General features: G+C 35.6%; 1 protein-coding gene and 2 long non-coding RNA genes across 3 annotated transcripts; all 3 read left to right on the forward strand.

Moving 5' to 3' along the window:
• The first annotated feature begins 1,435 nt into the window (after positions 1-1,435).
• Positions 1,436-4,502, forward strand: LOC141623465 (uncharacterized). The gene is made up of 3 exons (XM_074439574.1): positions 1,436-1,577; positions 2,754-3,729; positions 4,150-4,502. The coding sequence occupies exon 2, from the start codon at positions 2,786-2,788 to the stop codon at positions 3,716-3,718; it is 933 nt and encodes a 310-aa protein (XP_074295675.1). The 5' UTR covers positions 1,436-1,577; positions 2,754-2,785; the 3' UTR covers positions 3,719-3,729; positions 4,150-4,502.
• Positions 4,503-16,983: 12,481 nt separating this feature from the next.
• LOC141621496 (uncharacterized) lies at positions 16,984-22,259 on the forward strand. Its single transcript, XR_012532387.1, has 2 exons — positions 16,984-17,215; positions 21,477-22,259. It is a non-coding gene; the product is annotated as an uncharacterized LOC141621496 (long non-coding RNA).
• A 635-nt stretch (positions 22,260-22,894) lies between these two features.
• Positions 22,895-24,776, forward strand: LOC141621497 (uncharacterized). Its single transcript, XR_012532388.1, has 5 exons — positions 22,895-22,980; positions 23,160-23,234; positions 23,369-24,043; positions 24,440-24,482; positions 24,640-24,776. It is a non-coding gene; the product is annotated as an uncharacterized LOC141621497 (long non-coding RNA).
• The last annotated feature ends 1,760 nt before the right edge of the window (positions 24,777-26,536 follow it).

Here is a 26,536-nt window from a genome sequence, read left to right on the forward strand (position 1 = left end):
ACAATATTTTTTAGAGAGAATTTATTATTGTGGAGTAGGGAAATGCAAATGACGGGTTGTGAAAATAAAAGGGGGAGAGTAGCCGAGTAGGATAAAATTGACAACAACAAGGGAATGAGTCAAAATTCTCTCCATTTCCTAAAAAGAAATGGAGAGGGCATTACCTATCAACGGTTTAGATTGTATTTGGTTAACATCGAATGGTTTACGATTTATGCATAAAAATAAAGAATTAATAGAGCATAAAGAAAATAATATTATTAAATGAGTTTGTGAGAGGAAATGGAAAGAAAAGAAATGGAGAGGATCTTTGTTGCAAGGGAATTACAAAGAACTATAGAAGGGTGTTAAGGTTTGGTAAATTTTGCCGGGTTGGACCGACGTATTTGGGCCAGGTTATTAGCAATAATAAATTAAGAGCTAATCATAATTTGGGTAGAAATGTAGGATATATTTGGGTTCTGTACATTTTTAAAAATCACAAAATCATCAACGTTAAAAAACCGAAAGTTGATCGCTGTTTTCTAATCATTTTCGTTAAATAATTGGAGTAAACTATAATCAAAGTACACCTAGAAAACGGTTCAGCCATGTCAGATTTGGGCCACGTCAATTCAAGTCCATTTTTTTATTAGCAATTTTAGTAAGAAACTCGTACAACTTTGCACGGGTCTAACATAATTTCAAATAAAATAAAATTTATGATAATACTTTGTATAAAAACAACGTAATTGCTAAATTCCGCACAAACTTTTACTATATCCTACGCACTTTGTCAATTTTTTCCATTAATATCCTTCCTCTCTAAAAAAAATAATTAAGAAAATCCTGAACTGACAACCCCTTCCCCTACCTCCGACCCCTCACCACCTTGACCACCCTCCCCACCCCATTCCCCCTTGTTCATCGCCATCTCCCCCAGCCGTCGACCGCTCCTTCCTGGCGCCCTCCCTATCTCCCGCGCATCTACCCAACATACCGGTGGTTTACGGGCTCAAGTCGTCGTCGGCGATCTGTGGGCCCTACCGTCATCTTCAACGTCGAACCCACCCCTGTTTCGAGCCCTTGCGCATTGACCCAACTCTCCGTCCTCAGTTTCCGCTCATCGAATCAGTGGTGGTAAGCCCACCGTTGTCGCTACCTCGTTGGTGTCATGTGGGCCCACGATGTCGTCGGTGTCCTGTGATCGACGAGTCAAGTGTAGAGAGGGTGGTCGGCGCGGGCATGGGTTGGCGGCGCAGGGAGGGTGTTGGGGGAGGGTGCTTGATTTTTGGGTTTTCAATTCTCTTTTGTTTCTCTCTCTTACTTCTAAAAATGCGCGAGATTTAGCACGTCACATAAACAATGAAATAAAATAGTACGTCTGATTATTGTAGAAAATTAACCCGTGCATTTTTTTTCGCTGGATTAAAAGTAGTTGTTGTTATTAGAGTTTGGAATAGTGTCAATTACGGTAGTAAATAGGTTTACAAGTCCCTCTCTCTATATCTTGTTCTGGTGTTTCATGGTCTTGTGTCCGCCATTAAAGTTGAAAAGCTGAAGCTCCAGTATTCAGTACCAACTAACCTCCCACTCACGTATGCATTTTATCTCTCCTCACCATCTATTTACTTATTTATCTTGTATTCTTTAGCTGATATTACTACTTTTTACTTCATTTTAACTCCTAATATGCGGAAATAAAACCCTAAATCAACATATTTTATCGTACTAGCTTTTTCTGTCAAGTAATTAATTTGCTTGCTAATTAGGATATTAATTGGTTGGATTTTAGTTTGATTGCAATTTTCTATTTGGATAAGGTTGATGTAACATTACAAGTAAAGGCTTGGGAGGATAAAAATGTTAATGGGTAATTGAATGGTCGAGCAAAGAGCAATAGTGGCATAGAGCTCTTGATTTTAAGTACGACTCCGTCTCAGTATTCGATGAGGTGAACAAGTATCACTACATTTTGTTGTAAAATATCGATACAGAATTATTTAAGCACAAATTCTCATTCTCATTTGTGACGGACAAAATCCGTCACTTTCAAGAGACGTGAGACAAAGGGGCAAGTGGGAGGGACCGTCACAAGCAAGACACTTTGTTATTTAAGATACATCTACTTTGTGCACTAGCTTCGTCATATCGATAGAATTGAGTGATGATACCTTGTCATCAATCAGTTTAAGAATGTAGATGAGAATTTCCATTTTCACTGGAACCAAATACTTGATATTTTGTGGCTTTGAATTGTGATGGAAAGAAGCAAAATAACCCTCATTTGTCTCTCTTCTTTTTAATGTGAAGTCATTAGATGTAATTTTTCGTTACGAGTCATCTTAAAACAGTCTGTCTTGGTAATTAACGTAGGGTAATTCTGCGTAAATTGACTCCCTTACCCTGCTTTAGGCGAGAGCTGTTGAGGCACTAGGGTTTTGTTGTTGTTGTTGTGTTGTGGAAGATATCCATTATTTTGAAGTTTGAACACATCATGGTTTCTGCATGTCCTTCTGATTCTTATACACATCACTTGGTTGTATGTCTTGTACTCGTGTTTTTGGTACTTCAACCTTCTGTCAAACAATACACCCTTTATTTAGCCCAAAACAGGAAAATCTTGGCGTGTAAGATACTTGCAGAAGAGTCGGAGTAGCATAGGTTTCAATATGTATTCTACGAAGAATGGCTTTAACTGGAAGTCAGATCCCTTTTTTATATTTTTGAAGCACCACTAAATTCATTAATATGCTATTTGCCTTTTATTTCAGAAATACCTATTGACGGCTTGAGTTATCTTGCCATGAGCAATGCCTACATGTCAAGATTATGCATTGTGCATCACAGTGTTGCCACACCACTGCCACCAAGATGCAACCTTGTTTCACAACTTTTTAAAAGATTCTCTTCCTGCAGCTCGTTGGCTGTCGCCCCAGCTTGTCCACTTGCCATCAGTCACTCGGCACTGTCACTGACTGCTCAACTAACTGCAGCCGGTACAACACAACGCTCTGAAGAGTGGTTTGCTCTCCGTAAGGATAAGCTTACAACAAGTACATTTGGGACCGCCTTGGGATTCTGGAAGGGGACGAGGCGAGCTGAGCTTTGGAGTGAAAAGGTTTTTCCTTTGGATCCCAAACCTCCGGAAGCTTCTAGCATGCGGGCCATGGAATGGGGTGTTCTTAATGAAGCCGTTGCTATTGAGAAGTACAAAAGCATTACTGGACGTGATGTGAGCTTTTTGGGATTTGCAGTTCACTCTGAGCAAAATTTTGATTGGCTCGGTGCATCCCCCGATGGACTTCTTAGTTGCTCTCAACAACTGGGGATTCTAGAGGTGAAATGCCCATATAATAAAGGGAAGCCTGCTTTGGCTTTGCCCTGGTCAACAATGCCCTTCTATTACATGCCTCAGGTTCAGGGTCAATTGGAGATAATGGATCGAGACTGGGTTGATCTATATTGTTGGACACCTAATGGGAGCACGATATTCAGAGTATATAGAGAACGTGGATATTGGGAGCTTATGCATGAAATTTTACGTGAGTTTTGGTGGGAGAATGTCATTCCTGCTAGAGAAGCCTTATTGGTAGGCGGGGAAGAAGCAGCCAGCTTTTATAAACCCACTTCTAAACATAAACTAACAGGTCTAATGATTTTCAAGAGCATTAAGTTGGCAGCTGAGGCCAAATTGTTGTGCAAGGAGATTGCTGGTCATGTTGAATTCTATACATGATGAACCTTCAGGTAATGAATTCTGTTGTGAGTTGTCATTCGCTTCATTATAGAAATCTCAATGCCGAGATATTGTTGCTTCACTTTATTTTGCTTTCATATGAATTAGAAAAACTTGTTTGGGTGAGCACATGAAATAAATTTTATACGACAATTCCTGTGTTTTGAGCAACATACCTGATACCTGCCAATTGGGCATATCTCCTTTTTGATCTGTCTGAACCTCCCTTAATGACCGGCTTAGAATCATGCAACCTAGTCAAATCCTTTGATATAGATAAATTTATCATGCTCTTAAATTAGAAAACATAGCTTTTCCTAAATTAACAGCGCCTTTCTAAAATTCGCAAATATGTGCAAAATGAGAAGCTGATAATAGAGTTATCTAAAATTGGTAACATGAGATGTTCTTTTATCTGATACTTGTTGCAGGGTAGATTATTCAATCGGTCACGAAGAAGAGGGAAAGATGGATTCTGGACCCTCGTGGGCTGATCAATGGGACACCCATCAAGACCCGCCTTTATCCAAGGACTATGAAGATAAAAAGAAAGATGCCAACAAATCTGGGACGAAGAGGTTGCAGGAGAAAATCATGAAAATATTTAGCAGAAAGTCTCACAAGTAGCTCATCATTTCACAAAAGAATGTTATTAGAAACTTCATTTTGATTTATTCTTTTTGATGTTCTAGGGGAGCTATTTTACATGAATTAATTGTAATTAGCATTCAGTTGGGCGACTTTTGTTACGGCTCATCTTCAATGGCAACTTCTGTTCTTTGCCCTTTTGATAGCAGTTGTTTCATCATGTTAGCACCCCGCATGCGCGTCATAAGACGGAAGACATTATATATTAACATTACAATTAGGGAGCTCATATTTACTCTCGGAAATGTGGCTCTTCCTCGTGATCCATAGCGAAATTTCTGTTCCACAGGATCTCTCTGAGTTGCGAGGAAGAATCATTTTACCACATGACATTATTAATCCAATGATACAGAGGTGGTTTGTATGTCAATCGTACAGAGTACATTTTAATAGGATTTCATGTGAAAAATAGATATTCAAGGGTCAAGTTTCTAATGATATTCAACTGCCAATTCTGAGATTAGTTAAGCTAAGTTATCTCGTGCATTCTTATTGCCTCATGATTTTTAGTGCTTGAAAAACACTTTGTTTAGGTAGGACCCCCCACATCTTCATCTATATTTATTCTTTTAGTCTTACTTAAGACCAAGAGTATCCGTCTTATTAATAAGACGGGTCATTTTGATACCAAATTGTAAATATGGGCTAAGCAATAGGCAAATGGGTTGGCAGTTGACATTAAATGTTAATATAGGCGCGGGGCTTCTTATAGTAGGCATGCAAACCTATGAAGAGACACACTATTCATTTTTTTCAAACTTTAATCTGCCACACTCAACATTTCACAACATTTCTCCCTCTTTCATTTCTCTCTCCCTCTTTCGGTTCTCACTCTTCACTCTGGAAAATTAAAAAATCATCTACCAAAACAATTCATTCACAAAATCGTACACAAAACTCTAATATTCTACAAAATCATCTACCAAAACCGTCTAAAAAATCATCTACATTTTTCTAATAATAGCGAAAAAACACCATCCAAGAAGAAGATGAAGATCTCACATGTAAATGTTGAAGATAAAAAGGTAGTCTCGTTATTTGAAAAATAATTTAATTAATGTTATATGCTACCATTTACAAGTAAAAATTTAATTTGGAAGTTTCTAATTAAAGATTAGTTATTTTGTGGTGAACTATGTTACCATTTTTGTTTAATATGGCAACATGATTACTTATGGTAACAATTTTTGTGCATGATATAAGTTACCATTAAAATGCTAATATATGATTTATCATTTATGTGATCATTTATGCTGGTTATGAAACCATTTTTTGTAATGTCTTTGTAGATTTTATTGAATTGATTGATATGTTATCATTGTCATAACGATTTAACCATTATCATGATGATGTTACCATTTATGTTCAATATGTCTTCACCTTGTTGATATTTATTGATATACTTTTGGATTATAAATGTTGGTAACATATTGTACAATTAGGTGAACATATTGTTTAAATCTAATATTGAAACTGATAACTGGCAACATATTGATTAACTAAATGGCAACATATTTATATTGTTTTAGGTTAATCATTAGTGATTAAAATATGTTAACATATGCTACTGAAATGGACACTTGTGACGGTGACAATGGTAACATGTTAATAGACGACTGCAATGAAAACATAAATGATAACATGATATATTGAAGTGTTAACATAATGTGCTTTAAATGGTAACATATGCAATAAGTAGATTTTTATTTTCTTATTTAACGAATTTTCTTTCATTAATCAAGTTTTTTAAAGTGGTTAATTATTAAAACGTAAATAGTGACATGTTATACTGTAATGGAGACATACTCTATACTGAATATGTATTTTGAGGTGTTTTCTGGGGTTTGGGTAAATCCGTGTTTGTTGTTTGATTTTCAAGGTTTTATTTTCCGGGTTTGTTGTTTGATTTTCTTGGTTTGTTGTTTTATTTTTTAGGTTTGTTGATTTCTTTGTTTTTTGTAGAGGGTGGATGAGAACCAAATGTGGTTCAAACAAAGGCGAAGATGATGCCGACGAACAGTTTGAAGGTGAAGATGATGTCGATGAACACCAATTTGAAGGTTGTAAATAATCAGATGAAAGCGGATTTGATTTAAAGTGTAAAACTGGTTACATACTGTGACACCCCCATATGCCAAGGAGCCTTACTAAGACCTTCCCTAGCATATAAGGACATCACCATCTCGGTTGCCCGAGGGAAGTAATCATCAAAGGTCAATAAAAGAACATTTTAACTGTTTTACAAGTGTTAGAACCAAACCTACTAAAAGAAAGATACAACTCATCACTATATACTAATTCCTGTCATAATTCGTGAGGACTCATCCCAGCCCGGACTCCAGCAACCATCCAAGATAACACCTGCTAAGACTGACTGCTCACCATAAGGGATCACGGCAGACACAACCAAACAAACAAGACAAACCACACAAGGTCAGTAACTAAGACAAAACACAACATTCATATATAACCAACTTGTAAAGACCACAACCAAACACACACACCATCACAATCACTCCAACCAATCACCGTCGCCGACTGTCCACTGGACCAGCCCTGCCAGTCGGGGACCGCAGCCGTTCCCACCTAAGCCCCGCTCATCATACCGAGCGATAACCATGTCCCATTAATGTGCACATCCCCTCCCGTGGCGGGTTCCACAGAGGGCGAAACTAGGGCGTGAAGCCACTCCCGCAAGTGACTCCACTCAGCCGAGGACGCACCTCGAGAACCAGAGACAATCAATCACAGACAGCTGCAATACAACAACAACCAACAAAACAGCGTTCATCGATCGACTACCATGTATACTCAGCCACACGGTCACAACCACAATACAACAACGATACAACGACCGACACGCTAGACAACCAACAGAAACTGAGTAGGCGAACCTACCTTTAACCAAAAGCAGCGATTCCTCGATCAACCATACGATATCAACCAAGCAAGCAATCCCTAAACAATCAGTACACAAGTCTATTACTATTACTACCACCATACAAAGAAATACAAAGACAAAGATGACGATGATGACATACTTACGCATCTCACAACGGTGTTAAGATTATATACCCGACTCAAGCAACCCATCCTCAAGGTACTAGCATCTTCAAAGGATCCCATGGAAGGTATTTAGTGAAGGGAATAAGAAGGGATGACATCTAGGTTTAGAGGAAAGAGGCGGAAATGATTTGCGGTTTTAAGAAAACACGATTATAAACCCTCGCTGAAAAGACGCTACTCGATCGAGTAACTAACGTACTCGATCGAGTGGCCCCTACTCGATCGAGTGCCCAACTACTCGATCGAGTAGCCTCTACTCTATCGAGTACCACCCACATAGAAAGGCAAACAAGGCAAACGGTAAATCTGGCACGCATCACTAAGTGAAACCACCTGCTCCCAAGGTCGGTCAAGGTTGGTCAACGAGTCCTTAAAAGGGCGGGTATTACAGTCTTCCCCCCTTAAAAAAACTTCGTCCCCGAAGTTCAACTCACCCTTCCCCAAGGCATACGACAAGGAAACAAGGCCGACATCCTGTTTTTATGACACAGGTCACTACTCTCTAGAAGTACTAATCCACCATGTCATCATCACCAACTGTCTAATATCATATGCACCAACTTCTACGAATCACAACGATAATTACCAAATTCACCACATGTACTAACACAACTAACGACCAGACTACTACTCTTAACTTTTAGCCACATAGCTATGGAACTATACTCTTGTTAGTCCATGATTACCAACACGAAATATGTCACATAATGCAAACATGTTACCCAACGAACCTATTACAATGCATGACTCAAAGCTGTACTACTTTGTTACCGTTCCCGACATGCTTATCTCTCTGTGACCGTCTTTCATGGCAATTTACTCAACTTTTACTTAAACATACAAATTACTCATCAAACAATGAAAACAATTATAACTTCATGTTGGAAATATAACAGGAACAATAGAAAACATTATAAACAAATAACAAGATTATTATAATATCGGCCTTTTTATTTTGCGACATTACTCTTCCCCTCTAAAAGGAACTTCGTCCCCGAAGTTTACCACCGAATTATTACACGCATTACCAATACTTATGTCTTGTCATTTACCCAACACACATAATTCCTTGTTGAGATTACTCATTAATCATAGTAAACATGAATTTATAAATGCATCCGCTACTTTACTCGAATATTTAGCCACAATTATGAACACATGTATGTATCAATTTGTATATGTAGGAAATACGCGAATTCTGTGAAATATATAACGAGTCTTTTCGATAATAAATAAGTTAAGTTACTAAGCTAGTAGACGTTGAAGATGGCAAATGAATGCAATAAGAACCAACTACTACTTGCACTATTCGTCACAATTTGCATTCATAATCCAAGCACGACCTCCAACATATCAAATTAACGGTCCAGACATGTTACTAATTGTCAACAACCATGTTAAACATCGAAGCATGCAAGAATAAAACCATTAAAACAATTTTAATTATCGAAATATCCCTGAAACAGTGCTACCCGATCGAGTATATAGGGTACTCGATCGAGCTGACCCTACTCGATCGAGTGTCTTAGCTACTCGATCGAGTAGCCTAAGATCAGAATGATCTTTACCTGCCACACCTGCAGCTACTCGATCGAGTAGCCACAGGTCAAATGCTACTCCGAAATTTCCTGACACGTCACAAGGTAAATAAATATATGCATAACATCTCATAATCGCGAGTCGGGATGACAACCCGGCTCTAAAATCCTGCAAACAAATCTAAGCTAAGCAGATACGGCCTTATGGCCACCAATACAAACCGAATGTAATAGGTACGAAATGAAATAAACTAACATCCAATATAACCAAGAACCATAAACAAAGGGAAAGAAAAAGGAGTATCACTCCTGCTGCTGCTGCTCATACATCACCTCATCTCCAGCTTCGTCACCTCCTGAGGTGCCTGCTCCTGAAGTCCCAAGACCCGCATCAACCCCTACTCCAACCTCTGGAGTCACGTACCATGGGGTCAAACCGCCAAAAGCAAAAGACTGTGGTGTCCCCCACGCGGACATGTCCACTCCGTAGGAGTTGAAAACCCCGCTGTAGTCTCCAACTCCGCTCCACCACACTGGATGTGGTCCCTCGATCCCAATACCTTGAGCATATGCCATCTCTTGCATGTTCTGGAGCGTCAAGGTAGATGACACTCTCTCTGCCAAGTAGCTCGCACGTGTCTCCGGAGTATCAAGGTAGGGATATCAAGGAAATGGGTGTTGTGGTGGTGCTGTTGGCTGTGGCTGGGTCTCAGCCGTCCTCTCCCTCACACAACGTGGTCCTCTCCCTAACCTGGGTCTATCCTCCACCGCTCTCACATTCTCCCCCTTCTTCGGCTCGGGCATAACCTGAAGGATCGTATCATCAATGAGGTACGTCTGTCTCGGCCGAGGTACATCCTCATCCTCCTCCTCATCCGAATCAACCGCATCTAAAGGCTTAGTCGGTGGGAGGTGCTCAGGAGCCGGTATCCTCATCCAACTCATACCCCCACACCTTCCATGCTAGGCTACAATCCGCCAAAGTTCTCAACCATTTCAGGTCGAGGAAATAATCTCTATCCATGGTAGGCACCGGGGTGGCTAAGGGAACGTACTCGGAGGAAGCCTCAAAGAAAGCTAGCTTTTCAGCTAACCGGGTGGCAATAGCACTACAAGTCAGGTACCTGGTACTAGAAGAGGCCATCAAGGCAAGGCTGGCACAAACCATAGCGGTAGCATTGAAGGCCACTTTCTCGGTCCGTTCGGAGTTAAGATAGGCCATCAGAAGCAACAACTCGTGAGAGTTCAACTTACTCATATCCGACCTCTCGTAAAGAAGGCTCGATACAGCACGTAGGAAGATTCTCACGGTAACATGTTGCACATCATTAATCAACATGTTACTAGCGGTGGGAGCTGATTTCCCGGTAATGCAGGGCATAAGGCGGCAAACTCTGCACTCAGCTGGAATGTCACAGAGAGATCCCTTGGGAGGCTTAGCCAAACCAAGGTGGGAGGCAAACATGTCCATGATTAAAAGGAAACTGGTGTTCATAAGACGGAATTGCACAGTCTGCTCAACCGGCTCGTATTTAAACGAGCTCATGAACTCAAGGGTCAGAAAAGCATAAGAATGTTTCAGTAGACGATATAGCCCCGTGAACCCCAAAGTCTCGAAAATGTGACGGACATCCGTCTCAATACCCAGGTCCTCTAAGATAGTCGTGTCAACACAACGGGTTGGTCTCATCTTGCGAGTCTGTAAAGCTACAAACCTCTTCCGTTGGTTAAAGTCTACAAAAACTACCGAAGGGTACTACGTGCATGCCCGGTACCATCGGGTCCGCTACCCTCCCCAACTTCGGGCTGAGAAGCCCTTCCCCTCTTAATTTGTCGGGTTCCCAAGTTTAGTCTCGGCATTTGTTCAATATATAATTTAAATACACCAACATGTATGCACCAAAACATGCTAATTACACAAATTATGCCATGAAAGAATTATCTAAGTACACACTATCACCAACAATTTCCGAAATTACTAGTAAAATACAAATTTTCAAAGTTCAGACGGTCTCTACAGCTGCGAAAATTTTGTCAAAATCAACATGAATTAATTCATCTATTACAATTTCTTGGACTCCTACATTCAAATTACTTCCGTGTACAACACAAATTCCCAACTATATGAAGCGAATTTCAATTTAAGGCACTTTTAAGACGGAGTTTTAAGGCAAATTTTGAGGTGAAAATCACAAAAATCAACTTCCCACATCATATATACAACATACATTACACAAATTTCATCCTATAACATGTAAAAGACAACTAAAAATCAACTTAATTTCTCAAACCCTAGAAAATTCGGCCCCAATTTATGAAATTTCTATTCAGTTTTTAGCATAATAAACATCATCAATCATAAAAGAAAAGCATGTGGATCATATTACAACATCTACAAGCAACTCTCTTCACATATAACTCGAAATTTCAGATTTTCTATCAACCTAATTGTCTTTTAATTGATGAAAAGCATTAAAATAGGAAAGGAATCATACCTTAATCAAGTAAGAAGTGAAAGAGCAAAGAAAAGCAATGAAAATCACCCAAATAAATCACCACAAACACAAGGTTTCAAGAGCTTGAGAGGGATATAGAGATTAGGGTTTGCGAGGTTGAGGGAAGAAATAAGAAGAAAGAGGAAGAAAAGGGGTTTATGAACCCGTGAAATTTTCCGGTACTGTAGCTTACTCGATCGAGTGTCTAGGGTACTCGATCGAGTGCCCTCTATTCGATCGAGTAGGCGCTATTTTATCGAGTAACTGTAGGAAATTTCCTACATCTCGACGTCATAGCTTCATAACTAGATCGAGTGAGGTCTACTCGGTCTAGTAAGCACTCACACTCGGCCAAGTAAGGTTGGGTACGCGGTCGGAATTACAAGATTAACTAAAGATTCCTGCAAAACAATATTACGTGTCGATTCCAAACCAAGTTCGGAAGTCGTCACTTGTCATCATATTCATACACATTATACCATTACTACTCAATTGTATCGCAACGGTTTCATCACTCGGATTCATATCATATTATTCTACAACGAACTTCACACGACACTATTTACCACATCGTTAAATCGTTCATGTATACGCTTAACACTTACTTCATATCTAAACCTTTGTCTACGACTTTACTAGCAACTTACCATCGCATTACTCTAGACACTTATTTAACATTGAATTTCAATACATCACCCAAGTCTACTTAATAAAGTAACTATGTTTCAACATAAACAAATCAGTCTACTCAAATTAATCACGTCACATGCGGAAACTTTCTACCATTCATATATTACATATATCTATTAACGTCTTGATAACTCTTATTATAATTATGAAACTTTTAACTACCACCATTTACACTATCATAAGACTTATAAATCCGTATAGAACTATCATCACTAACAACCTGAAGCAATCACAGACATTGTCTCATTTCATATCGCATCACCCATTTCTACTCTTTTCACATACTTCTATCGTAATAGACTTTTCATGTTCCTCATTATCATCACATACACATATTAGTTCCATCAAACTTTACTATATATATATATATATAATTCTAACTTAACTATTACGCACATACTATCTTCAACAGAGACTCATCCACAAACAATTTCAACATAATCACCGTACCCATAAAACACAGGATTACCGACTCTACGTTTCTACACCCAGTGATTGGCTTAAGCACAATGGGGCCAAGATTTTGAAATGAGGGCGCCTACTCACCCAAAATCTAGCATCGGCTGGGGCTCCCATTATACATACACCAGGTTTATTTTATTAGACTCACTACGTTCATTGGGTTCATTTGTTCAGGTTCAAAAATCGTCGCTTTGATACCACTTTGTGACACCCCCATATGCCAAGGAGCCTTACTAAGACCTTCCCTAGCATATAAGGACATCACCATCTTGGTTGCCCGAGGGAAGTAATCATCAAAGGTCAATAAAAGAACATTTTAACTGTTTTACAAGTATTACAACCAAACCTACTAAAAGAAAGATACAACTCATCATTATATACTAATTCCTGTCATAACTCGTGAGGACTCATCCCAGCCCGGACTCCAGCAACCATCCAAGACAACACCTGCTAAGACTGACTGCTCACCATAAGGGATCACGGCAGACACAACAAAACAAACAAGACAAACCACACAAGGTCAGTAACTAAGACAAAACACAACATTCATAACCAACTTCTAAAGACCACAACCAAACACACACACCATCACAATCACTCCAACCAATCACCGTCGCCGACTGTCCACTGGACCAGCCCTGCCAGTCGGGGACCGCAGCCGTTCCCACCTAAGCCCCGCTCATCATACCGAGCGATAACCCTGTCCCATTAATGTGCACATCCTCTCCCGTGGCGGGTTCCAGGGAGGGCGAAACTAGGTCGTGAAGCCACTCCCTCAAGTCACTCCACTTAGCCGAGGACGCACCTCGAGAACCAGAGACAATCAATCACAGACAGTTGCAATACAACAACAACCAACAAAACAGCGTACACCGACCGACTACCATGTATACTCAACCACACGATCACAACCACAATACAACAATGATACAACGACCGACACGCCAGACAACCAACAGAAACTGAGTAGGCGAACCTACCTTTAACCAAAAGCAACGATTCCTCGATCAACCATACGATATCAACCAAGCAAGCAATCCCTAAACAATCAATACACAAGTCTATTACTATTACTACCACCATACAAAGAATCACAAAGACAAAGATGACGATGATGACATACCTACGCATCTCACAACAGTGTTAAGACTATATACCCGACTCAAGCAACCCATCCTCAAGGTACTAGCATCCTCAAAGGCTCCCATGGAAGGTATTTGGTGAAGGGAAGAGGAGGGGACGACATCTAGGTTTAGAGGAAAGAGGCGGAAATGATTTGCGGTTTTAAGAAAACACGATTATAAACCCTCGCTGAAAAGACGCTACTCGATCGAGTAACTAACGTACTCGATTGAATGGCCCCTACTCGATCGAGTAGCCTCTACTATATCGAGTACCACCCACATAGAAAGGCAAACAAGGCAAACGGTAACTCTGGCACGCATCATTAAGTGATACCACCTGCTCCCAAGGTCGGTCAAGGTTGGTCAACGAGTCCTTAAAAGGGCGGGTATTACACATACTCCCTCCTATTCATTTTAACTCTCCCCCTTTCCTTTTTCATCTATTCATATAACTCTCCCCCTTTCCTTATTTAGTAAAGTTTTATACTTGTTTTAATCACCTTACCCCACAACAATACCCCACAATACTCATACTTTATCTTATTTTAATCATCTTACCCCACAATAATACTTATTTTAATCATTTACCCCACAATAATACCTTCCTTCTCTCCAATTACCTTACACCACCACAATACTTTACAATAAAATAACTCTCCCCTTAATTTGCGTGCCCTTTTGAAAGGGGAGAGTTAAAATGAATAGGAGGGAGTATTTAACAATTATGTCAAATAAGTATAAAAGTGTAATATGTCACCATTTTAATGGTTGTAAAATTTATACCAATGTTGTTTAAATGACGACATATATACTGGACAACTATACAGACATTGTAATGATTTTATATATATAACCATTTGTGGATTACATGTTACTTGAATGGATTTTAATCATTATATTGTTTAAATGGTTACATATTGAACAATTCTTTCAACAAGTTTAAAAATGTAATTTTCTACCATTTTAATGAGTGTAAAATTGATAGAAATGTTGTTTAAATGGTAACATATTGGACAATTATACACACATTTAATAAATGTATATATGTAACCATTTGTGGAATACATGTTACTTGAGTGGTGTTATTGATTATGTTGCTTAAATGGTTACACACTGAACAATTCTGTCAACAAGTACAAAAAAAAAGTAATATGTTAAAAATTTATTACTATATAAATTTACAAGTAAAAATCTTATAAACACAACCACTAAGACTACATAAAATGGGTTTTTTGGGTTTTGATGAATATATATAGAAGATGTTGATAGAAAAGCATATAATGTTACCAATTAGTACATAGAAAGACAAATATTTCTTAATGTAGTTACAAATAGTCCAAATAAGACTACATAAATGGAAGAATCATTTTGGTGTAATATGTGTCTATTAAGAACATATATGACACTATTTTTAATTTCTGAACTTGCATTTTGAACAATTAGTTATATGTATAGCAAAGATGTTCCCACAGAAACATAGTATGTGACCAATTATATAATAAGTCGGATAAATGGTAATGTGGTTACAAATAGTGAAAATGAGACTACATAAATAGAAGATTAATCTGAGATAATATGTACCTACTAAGAACATATATGGGATTATTTTAAATTTTTGAACTTGCATTCTGAACAAGTAGTTATGACATATATGTTGATACAAAAGCATAGAATGGTACCAAATATATATATATATATATATATATATATATATATATATATATATATATATATATATATATATATATATATATATATATATATATATATATATATTCACTAAATAATTAAAAGTCATGGAAAAGATGTTGTCACAAAAGCATAGAATGTTACCATTTGTTTTGTATGTATAGAATGTTACTATTAAATTGAAAGATCGGATATTTCTTAATATGGTTACAAATAGACCATATGACAGTACATAAATAGAAGATTGCTCATAACACACATATAGGTAAGTCAATATTGGGTACAATATCCATATTCACTACAACAACATCGTCAACGGAATTCTCTATATTGATGATTCCAACATTATTTTCGAGTGTTTATGTTAGAGTATGACTAAAGAAAGTTACATAAAGATAACTATACAAAATTAGGGTATTAAAAAAACAAAGAAAAACATGAAGATCTGGATATGGTATGAATGTTGTAGTTGGGGTATGAGTATTGAAAAGATGAAGGACTGAAGATGAAGTTGTAATTGGGGTATGAGTATTGAAAATATGAAGATTTGTATATGATATGCATGTCATATATGATGAAGAACATAGAACATATGAAGAACAACAAGAAAATAAAAATGAAGAATGAAATAATGAAGAATTTCAAGAATGAAAAATTAGAGCTCGTAGGTAGGAAATGATGTGTGGAAAAACATTTAATGGAAAGTACTAGGTAGTATTATAATAATAGACAAAATGGCTGATAGGGACGGCTAATTAATGCAATTGTCTACCCCACTTGTGAAACCCACTGATTTGTTTGTTGTAATACGGGTTAGTTTGACCCGTCTTATTGTTTCAGACGGATAATGCGGTCTGAAACAAGAATTTGTGATATTTTATTACTCTCCCTCTTAATTTCGGTATACATTGTATTTTATTGATATAAAATCTCATGAAAATGGAACGAATCTATTACATTTGCCTACTTGTTTTTATAAATCATTCATTCAACATTAAATTGGAAATTTAATGTGCACCAAAAAAAAATTACAAATATTAAAAAAAAATTACAAATAAAATGTGTATTACAAATATTACATCTCATTTATTACTACAAACCACAAATTTGGGGAAAATAAATTGTTGATACGAAAATAAAATTAGATCACCACCATATTCATAATACACAAAAAAATCAGTTAAAAAAATTATTAAAACAACTAATACTATACAAAATTGGCGTAAAACAATGAAAAAGGAAAAAATTTATATAAAAACGAAAAAAAAAACATACAAAAAAAGTATTTCTTGAAAAGAATTTCATGATAAATCCGTCATTAGATCTACAAAGTTCAAGAGAATAAAACATTCACATAAATGATTTTTGAAATAGAATTAAAAAGTTGGAAAAAAAAAGGTTCTGTTATAAAATATGTATAGTGGATGACCATTATACCCTTACATCCCCAACCATTGTATCTATTCCCAACCATTGTAACATTTCATCTCCTTATCCTTTAGGAACCATCGTTACCTTTCATCAAAAGGTCTCTTTGTATTCTCTATATATATGCACATGTACATGGAATAATATAATATAACAATGCTCACTTTCTCTTATATTGTTCTCTCTCTTTATATTATCTTCTCTTATCAAATTAGAATTATAACACGTTATCAGCACGATTCTCTATTCAAGATTGATAACAAATTTGGGAGAACCATCAAATTTAAGTTTGTTGCAAACTTATATTTATTTAACTTTGATTTCGATTCATACTTAACAATTCTACCAAATTAATTTGTAAGTATTTCTATCTATACTAAATTTATATTATTATGATTATGATACATTTTTTTTGTATGCATTCACTTGTATATTTGAATTCATTTGTTCACATAATCATTCCATGCACATAATCATAATGTTTAAACGTAGTTAAACATTTTATATTCCATAGTAGATGTGCGAGGTATATATATTTTTCTTATGCATGAGTCAATATTTTATTGCCCCAAGATTGTTGATGATCGAATGCTTAGGAGCACTATGTGATTGTTTATTTGTTTGGAGAATATTAGAACCTCTATATATACTTGGCATGTGTGAATTATAACGTATACGATATTTTAAGATCATGTCTCAGTGATATTATTCATTTGCATCTTTGAATCTATATTCAAAAATGTTAGTAATTTGGCAATCTTTGATTTTTTTTTTTTTCGAATTTCGGTATAATTATTAATGATATTTATAAATTTGCAAGTTAATTCATATATGGGATCATGTTAGCATATTTTTCGCATTAACATTGTTAATTCATTGAGGGGTTTTTATTTGTTCAACGACAATTTGGGTTTTGATAATAAATATTGGTCACTATTTCCCAATCTTTAATTATTTTATAAATTCCTCCGATTTTTATTGGTACATTATTCTTATATATCTTTTTTAATGACTTGTTTGTTATATTGACCAAATCATTTTGTCCATTTGGTTCATATGTTAAATTATAATGCGGTTTGTGTAAGTAAATTAGCATCTGCTTTCACATGATTCCATCACTGCGACATATTTATCCTCTTCTTTGCTAATTGTGTTCATGGAACATATTTCATTTGTTTGATAAAGGGTTTTAATCATTAATCATGAGAATTAATTATGTGACTTGTAGTATGTTATATTAGTAACAACATGATTTCATTCGTAATATTTTATGTGAGGCGCTTCCTTGGTATCCGTGGAAATTATGACTACACATTTTGATAACGTTATATGAATTTTGTTTAATTGTAAGTGGCCAGAACTTCACATGTAAATGGTAGTGGCCAAAAGTTCACGACTGTGATTGTATGAACTATATTTGAGTTTAAAATGGCTAAAGCGGTCTTTATTAAAGAATTGTTTTTTTCGGAATTGATTTCGTGTTCGCCTATGTTCGCCTTTAGTTGAACAAATTAATGAAATCTGATTGAAAAGTCATAAATCCTGTTCAACTAAATCTAATTCATTCCCAATAGTAAATGTGATATCTCATAAAGACTCTACTTGAAGTATAGATAGAAGATGTGGCTTAAGAATGAGCCTAATTAATGATGCGGCCTTAATTGAGCCTAATATTGTGGCCTTTGGTGAGCCAAATAAGAAAGCCTTAATTGAGCCTAATGATGCGACATTTATTGAGCTAATTTCGTCCACCATTGAAAGAAAATATCTCATGAAAAGTCATGTGAGACTCATATATGCTAGAAGTTCGGTATGAGAAATACTATGTACGAGTTAAAATTTGAAATTCATACGATGACCTAAAATTCATGGAATTTACAAATATTCAAACTATGACCAGAAGTTCATTGTATTTATAGATATATATTGAAATTGTGACCTGAAGTTCATAGTGTGTACAAATTTTTCACTTTTCATGTAATTAATATATTTTGAGCAATATTAACTCGGGATTATACATGGATATTTGCAAAATATGAGATACTCATAAAACTTGAAAATCATATCAAATCAATTCAAAATATTTCCTTGTAACGAATGAGATATAATGTTTTGAGGATGAAATTATTTTATCTTTCATAAAAATAATGTAGTCCTGTAGACCTATTATATATGGTATAAGTGGCTTAAAATAGTATTTGTGAAATCTTGTTTCACATGTGGCTCAACAAACTAATGAGATAATATAGTCGTAAGCCTTGTCCTATTGGTTACCATCATTATTCCTTGAAGTGAATATCAAATTGCACGCATAATAGATTTGATTGGACGAAATATACCAACAACGACAGTGGTTAAGTATGAGCATGTAGATATTTTCATGAGCTATGTGTTCATTTGAAAACACTGCTTTTCCCACCAGAAGTGGATTTTACTTCACTCTTGGAATAAAAGTGATAATTTGATCAACTTATGATATATTATAAAGTAATTGGCTGAATAATACAATTAATTTGAAAGTTGTTGAATATTGCATCACCCCTGAAGGGAATAATTGATTCGTAAGTTGGATTATAATCAATTTACATGAATGTGTATGTCATCATTATATGTTGATGATTATAATTGTTGATGTTATGGTAAAATTATATATCAAAAAATACTCAAAGAGTAATATAGTCATGTTTCCTGAAGGAATATTGATGAGTCTTGCCTACATATATGAGACACTTGTTGTGTCCTATGTCACATCATTTATCTGGCCAGATATGAAATTTTTAATTTGAGTTTATATGATACGAATATTGCTATTTTGATGATTAGCATGGGAAATTATAGCAACTTAAAATGCGGCGTGTGATAAGTGAAGTTTTCGAAACACGACCAATGCTTATGAAAGATTGACACGGATTCTGGGCAAACTGATAAAGTCGACATGAAATGGTTAAATGTGACAATTGAGGCCATCCGGGTTCATATTATACCCGTTTTCATAAACCTGGAGTTTATCATAAAGAAAAGATAAGTGCTGAAATTCTCTCGTGTAGAAATTTTATTAAAGGCAAGCCACTGCACTGAGATTGAATATATGTGATGTTGGAGATCTAAACACTACTCGGAGTTGAATAAAGAACTTAAATGTTCATGTATGGATTGATGTTATATTCAAGTGGCTTATAGCTACATATTGAATTTTCTGAGTAGTTTTCGTGATTAAAAATCACATTTTGATTATTATATGTAATCGGTGATCTCCTGAGTTGAGTATATATAAAATCCAACCAACTGCATTATATGTTACTCCCCGAAATATTTTGTTATTGTACAAAAATGCCCATGTAAAATCTCATCGGTGATATGAGAAATTGATGTCTAAGGTGGTTATGATAAATTTTTGACTATATATTGGTTATAGTTTTTACCATCTTAGGGGGAGAAAAGTGAGTTAAAAGCTGGTAAAAACAAATATGAAATGATCCCTTACTGAACCAGAAGTTCAAATAATGTTATACATCAAATTCACTGAGTAAAGGTTTTGAATTTGATATAACAAAAAAAAATTTTTACAGATTGATACATATACACACGAAGTGTAATTCAATAAAAGTCAAGATGAATTGACGGTTCCACTATGAAAATGAAATAGATGATAAATAGTAAGATGAAGCAGTTGGTATGAAATAAGAATGCTATATTTGGAGTGTTCAGAAGTGACACAGATATCCGAATGATAATAGATGGCCTAGATAAATATAATGGTACCAAATATATATTCAGATTCAGATATCATTGAACAGTACTGATATTATCAAAAGATGATAAATTATATCGATATATTTATGGAACCTATATATATTTGCGCGCGATATCTTATGGACTCGTAATGGGGATCTTCTACTTAAGTCCATTTTAATTGTCGACATATAATCATTTATTAAATGAGCTCATGGACATGAAGTCCATACATTGACCTGAAGTCAATATATGTTATGAATCTTGGAAAATAAACTGTACAGTTGTATTATTGAGTCATCACCATATGCATTTAGAGATAAGTACATTATTTGTATATTAGATTTTATATATATATCCATCATTGCATTATTTTATAAATATTATTTAAAAAATAGGTTTCATGTCATATGAATGCATGTACATATTTCATAATATTGTTTTAACTTGTTATATTATTAAAAGGAGAAATGTTATCTTATAAGGCACTCCAACGAGGATAACTCCCTGTAGGAACCTCTTATAAACGATCATCAAATGATGATGATGCTTGATCAATTGAGTTTTGAAAACTCTTGGTTATAAATATAAACCTCTACCATACGATTGAAAGATTATCGTGATTAGTTTCAAAAGGGAATATTCAAAATACTAAAGAGTTTATTTGAATAAATTGTGTTGTCTCAACCTGTAGTTGAGCATATGGAAATTCATATATAAATGAATTTCAGTAGCGAAAATCTATAATAAGGATGTCAATCCATACAGTAATAAGATTTGGCAAGAAAGATCGATGATTTTTCAAAGATGAATTGTTAATCAGATTGATTTTCCTGAAGAGAATGAATTCAGAAATGATAACTGCACTCTTTTTCCCTTCGACTAGGTTTTTTTATCCCAATGGATTTTTCCTAGCAAGGTTTTTAACGAGGTAGCACTAAAGCGCATTAATACGCTATAGTCATGATGATCATCATGATTGTTAAGATGACAATTGGTACGTTTAGACATGCATATAATGTTATGTCATCCATTGAGAAGAATTAAAATTATTTTCTCTCAAAATTGCGGTGGTATTTTTTGAAATGAAAATCAAAGAGTTATCATGAAATGATGACCATATACAGATTATGAGTTCCGAAGAAATATGATACTGAAACTATCAAGGATTTCTATTGATTGAAGATAACAAGTTTATTATCAACCACGATGGGTTCTATTTCAACGATCGAGAAATTACGTCAAAGCATGGATTATTTCAAGATATATCAACTTGTTTAATCATCAGGGGGAGTTAATACGCGTTGTACTCTTTTTTCTTATCCATGGTTTTGTCCCACTGGGTTTTCCAAGGAAAGGTTTTAATGAGGCAGCTTGTTATGTGTGTTAGGAGAATATTGTCATCGTGAGACATTGTATTTTTTTTAGGTAATGGTCATCCAAGGGGGAGTGTTATAAAATATGTATAGTGGATGACCATTATACCCTTACATCCCCAACCATTGTATCTATTCCCAACCATTGTAACATTTCATCTCCTTATCCTTTAGGAACCATCGTTACCTTTCATTAAAAGGTCTATTTGTATTCTCTCTATATATGCACATGTACATGGAATAATATAATATAACAATGCTCACTTTCTCTTATATTGTTCTCTCTCTTTATATTATCTTCTCTTATCAAATTAGAATTATAACAGGTTCAAATTAAAAAAAAAAATACGGAGTACCATAGAAAGTAACCTTTTTGGATTCAGCTAGTTTTGCTTGTGACGGGTTAATCCCGTCACAAGCTTGTGAACTCTCACAAAAAGGGAGAGGGGACAAGGTGGGGCACCCCCATGTGCTTTCCACTCACCTCTCAATGGGTATTTTGTGAGAGGAAACGGTATTCGTCACAAGCTTGTGACGGATATCACCGTCACAAATGAGATTTTGTGTTTTGGATTTGAGGAGACTAATTGTTACTTACCGTACAAACTTAGAAAATTTGTGAGTTGAACGATTCTATAAATCATATTAAAAGGCTAGACAAAGCGGGGAAACCCCGTTGAATATGTGGACCCTGGGCTTGCCGGTGTCTGGGTGTCCGAGGGTTTGCTCGCTCCTTGGATCAGCCTGGTCGGCCTTCGTGGGGCAACCCCGATGAAGCTGGGGCTGGTAGCTGGGAGAGGGATTCTCCTTTGCTTGCAAAAAAAAAAGCGGGAAATTCTTCCACGTGGCATCCTAAGGAAGACAATATATTCATCTTAATCCAACGTTTTTGGTCTTTATATAGAAAGCAAACCATTAATTGTTAGACATTCATATTCCCTCTCAATTCATTACACCAAGACATTAATGCATATGTTTATCAAATTAATGTCCACCATTTGATTCAATGCCGAGGTAACTGAAAAGGCAAGAAGTCTTATTTCGTTGATATACTACAAAATATAAATTTGCAATCCCTACTTTATAAAATCTTTTCATGTTGAACCGTAGTTATATGTATTTTGGTAATTTTGTCCTATTTCCATAATAATTCTTAATAATCAACTGAATTTCTAATTTCATTGTGATTTCAGATTGAAGCAAGTGTATTAAACAACAATATGGTTCTTCATGGTTGACATCATTTCCGCTCCTTATGGTTCTTTTATGTATCTCTCCCAAAAATGATCGCGGAAACCTAATTAATTTCATAGATGTATTCATATGTTTGTGTTAAGCATATTTTAATATTTCCTTTTGTAAGGTTTGGTTGCTAATTTGTGAAATATCCCAAATTTTGCAGGATGAAATGTCGAGTCAAGGTCAGTATTTCCATCAATTCATCTTCTTTGGCTTTAGCGGTAATTATGAGGGCATGTTATTTATCACTTCAGGTATAAAAGCTGCAAATTTTTCTTGATTGCTATATGTTTCGGGTAAACGTTTTCATAACAAATTGCTATAGACTTAGGGATATCTGAATCGTTGGTCGATAATTTAATTTTTGGTTTTTCTTGCAATGAAGATTATTACTAATAAAAAATATATACAGCTCAATAGTTCCTTACACTTAAATGATTAATATGCTAACAGTAAGGTGGGACAACTTGGTGAAAAATGGTACAAGGGAATAAGGAGTATTTTCAATTGCAGCATACAATGATGAATCACAAATTCTAAATTATGTTTTATATGCTTTAATCGGGTACAATGTGAGTGGTTTCATGATTATAGGTTATTTGGTTTAATTTGCTAATGGTGTACATCTTGGATTACCTACAAGTAAATTTGCTTTGTATTTCTTATTCTCAGTTTTTTGTCCATGTTGCTCTATCCATCAATATTTTCTCTATGTAGGCTATTCAGATATTGGCATATTGCGATGACATGATGTATTGACGTATATTTCAGATTTGGAGTACACAAATACTCGCATTAGAGATTTGAGATTTGTGCTTCCAAGACTAATGTATTTGAGGTAAGCTAGGCATATGGTGGCGGAGCCAGGATTTTAAGTCAGCGGGGTCGAAAGGGAAATTATAAAGGGATCTCGAAATTTTTTGAAAATTTTAACTAAAGATTTCGAATTTTTCAAAAGTCAGCGGAGACGAAAATTTTGAATTTTTCGAATTTAAGAGACCGTCTATATTTGACTATTACAGATTTTTGTTTTTTTTTTGTTTTTTTTTTTTTTTTTTGGCAAGTGGCAAGGAATGTTCCTACACAGCTTGTAATGCCCGCCTAGCGAGACGGTGGGCGTCCCCGTTCGAAACCCTGCAAACATAACTAAGACATAGACAGTGAAAATAAGTAGATAAAGACCCAATATCATCCAGTATTCCTTTGATCTGATAATGCTGATCCTCCTTTCCAGCCCATTGAAGAATGAGTTGAAGGCAATCGGAAGATATCTCCAGGTGAAGAATGCCACATCCTCTGGCCCAAAGAATAACCTCTTTTACCCCTAGGGTTTCCGCCTATTACGGAGTATAAGACAAATTTTATGTTTTTGATTAGTTTTGATGTTAATTTTATTTTTGTTCAACCCTTACATGTTGTCTTGCTGACTCTTAGATTTCCGGAGAATCAAATTGGAGGTTGCAAACAACTTTGGGTTCGTATTGCACATGAAACCTAAACATATATGAACGGTTAACAAGTATTGTTTCGGGATAAGCGGATAAATGCTAGGAGAATCATTGATTACTACGAGTTCATGCATATTTTTACTACTTTGTTCGAGAAATTTGGTTTACTTTTTTTATTTTTAACAACGATAAACTGATATAAATAAAAGAAAGTCAACGGACAATTAGTTACATATTATCCATTTTCAAATGGGTTGGCAAGGGAAATCTCTAAACTACTCGACATCCAATTAGTTAAACTAAACATCGAGATGGACCAAAGAGAACCAGCTAGACGACATTTCTTGAATGGTGGGAAGTAATCATCGAGTGGAATCGGGTATTCTTCACACCTTTTGGTCTTCCTTACGACGGTAGTGGTCTTGGTATACCTGCAAAAAGAAGAAAAATGCGTGACAGAACTGGAGCTATTTTCTTCAAATTAATAGTGGGCTGAGCCACATGACCATGCGCAAAGGAACGACGGTCTTTACGGCAAACTTGCTCACCCGAATTCATCCTAGCTGCTTCAAACTTAAACTGGACAATAGAGGTCTTACTAGCATACGAAGTGTTTGAAAAAAGGCGTTTCTTATATAATTTGGTTTACTTTGGGTTACAATGGATATGTTTTTTCTTTTTCATCACTGTAAATTCTTTCTTATTATATACAAATTTAAACTTCAAGTTATAACTTTTTTTTAAAAAAAAAATATGTATACTTCAGAAAAGTTGTAAAATTTATACTATTATTTAAATTCTCCATAAAATTATGTTTTTCCATTTTTCTATGAAGCCAAAGATTCACTACTTTTGAGTCATTTGAAAATAGTCTCTTTGTGCTGCTAGCACAAGGGTAAAACTACATATATTCGACCCCCCTTACCCCGCAATTTGCGGAAGCCATTGAGACACTAGGGTAATGTTGTTGGTTGTCTCAATAAAATTATGTTTTTGATGAATATTAATATGGTACGAATCTCGAAGTATAAGAAGAAGTTATAATAAGATCGATGAGAATTACTAAGAACAACCCGTGATTTTTCACGGTCTCAAAACTAGTTTGTTTAATGAAAAAGTAAACTTTGGATTTAAGAAGGTGACTAATAAATGAATGAAAGGGTGAGTAATAATTAAGTGATGAAGGGATAAGCATAGGATGAAATAGGGTTAATTGGTGTTTGGGTTGCTAGAGTAGTAAATTGAGTCGACTCATGAGATTTTTCTAAATATATTTACTAAATATATTCACCTTTTATCGATTTTTTATTTGATCGTGAATTTAAAATTCATTTTATAAAATATACTTATATTTTGCTTGAATATATCTAACTTGTTTGTTTTATGATGACAATAAACTAAAATCAAGGATAATCATGCTCATTTATATGCTTCTATATTTATTAATAATGTTTATTATCAATTACGACCCGTGTATTTTTTGCACGGGTTTAAAACTAGTTCCATATGCAAACCCAGATTTGACACACAAGCTTTTGAATCCTCATAAGAAATTGTTAGATTAAGGGTGTGTTTGAATTGAGGGGTTTGGAGGGAAAAGAAAGGGAGGGAGAGTAGAGAATTTAAAAATCTCTTGTTTGGATAGCAAATGAGTATGGAGGGAAATGAAGGGGGAGTGATTTGGAGGGATTCAATTTCTCTCCTCCAAGCCTAATCAAAATCTCTCCACAATGGGCAAGATTTGGAGGGAAATTGTATCCAAACACCCACACCCCATTCCACCTCCCCTTCCCTTCTCTCCCTTTCCCTTCCCTCCTTCCCCCTCCCCTCTATTTCCCTCCATTTTTGCTATCCAAACACACCCTAAGAGAATATTGATAAAG

The sequence above is a fragment of the Silene latifolia genome, chromosome X, assembly GCF_048544455.1.
Source record: "Silene latifolia isolate original U9 population chromosome X, ASM4854445v1, whole genome shotgun sequence".
In the NCBI taxonomy this organism is placed as follows: domain Eukaryota; kingdom Viridiplantae; phylum Streptophyta; class Magnoliopsida; order Caryophyllales; family Caryophyllaceae; genus Silene; species Silene latifolia.

Excerpts from the sequence above, each read along its gene's own strand:
- LOC141623465 (XM_074439574.1), top strand. The coding sequence starts at position 2,786 with ATGAGCAATGCCTACATGTCAAGATTATGCATTGTGCATCACAGTGTT.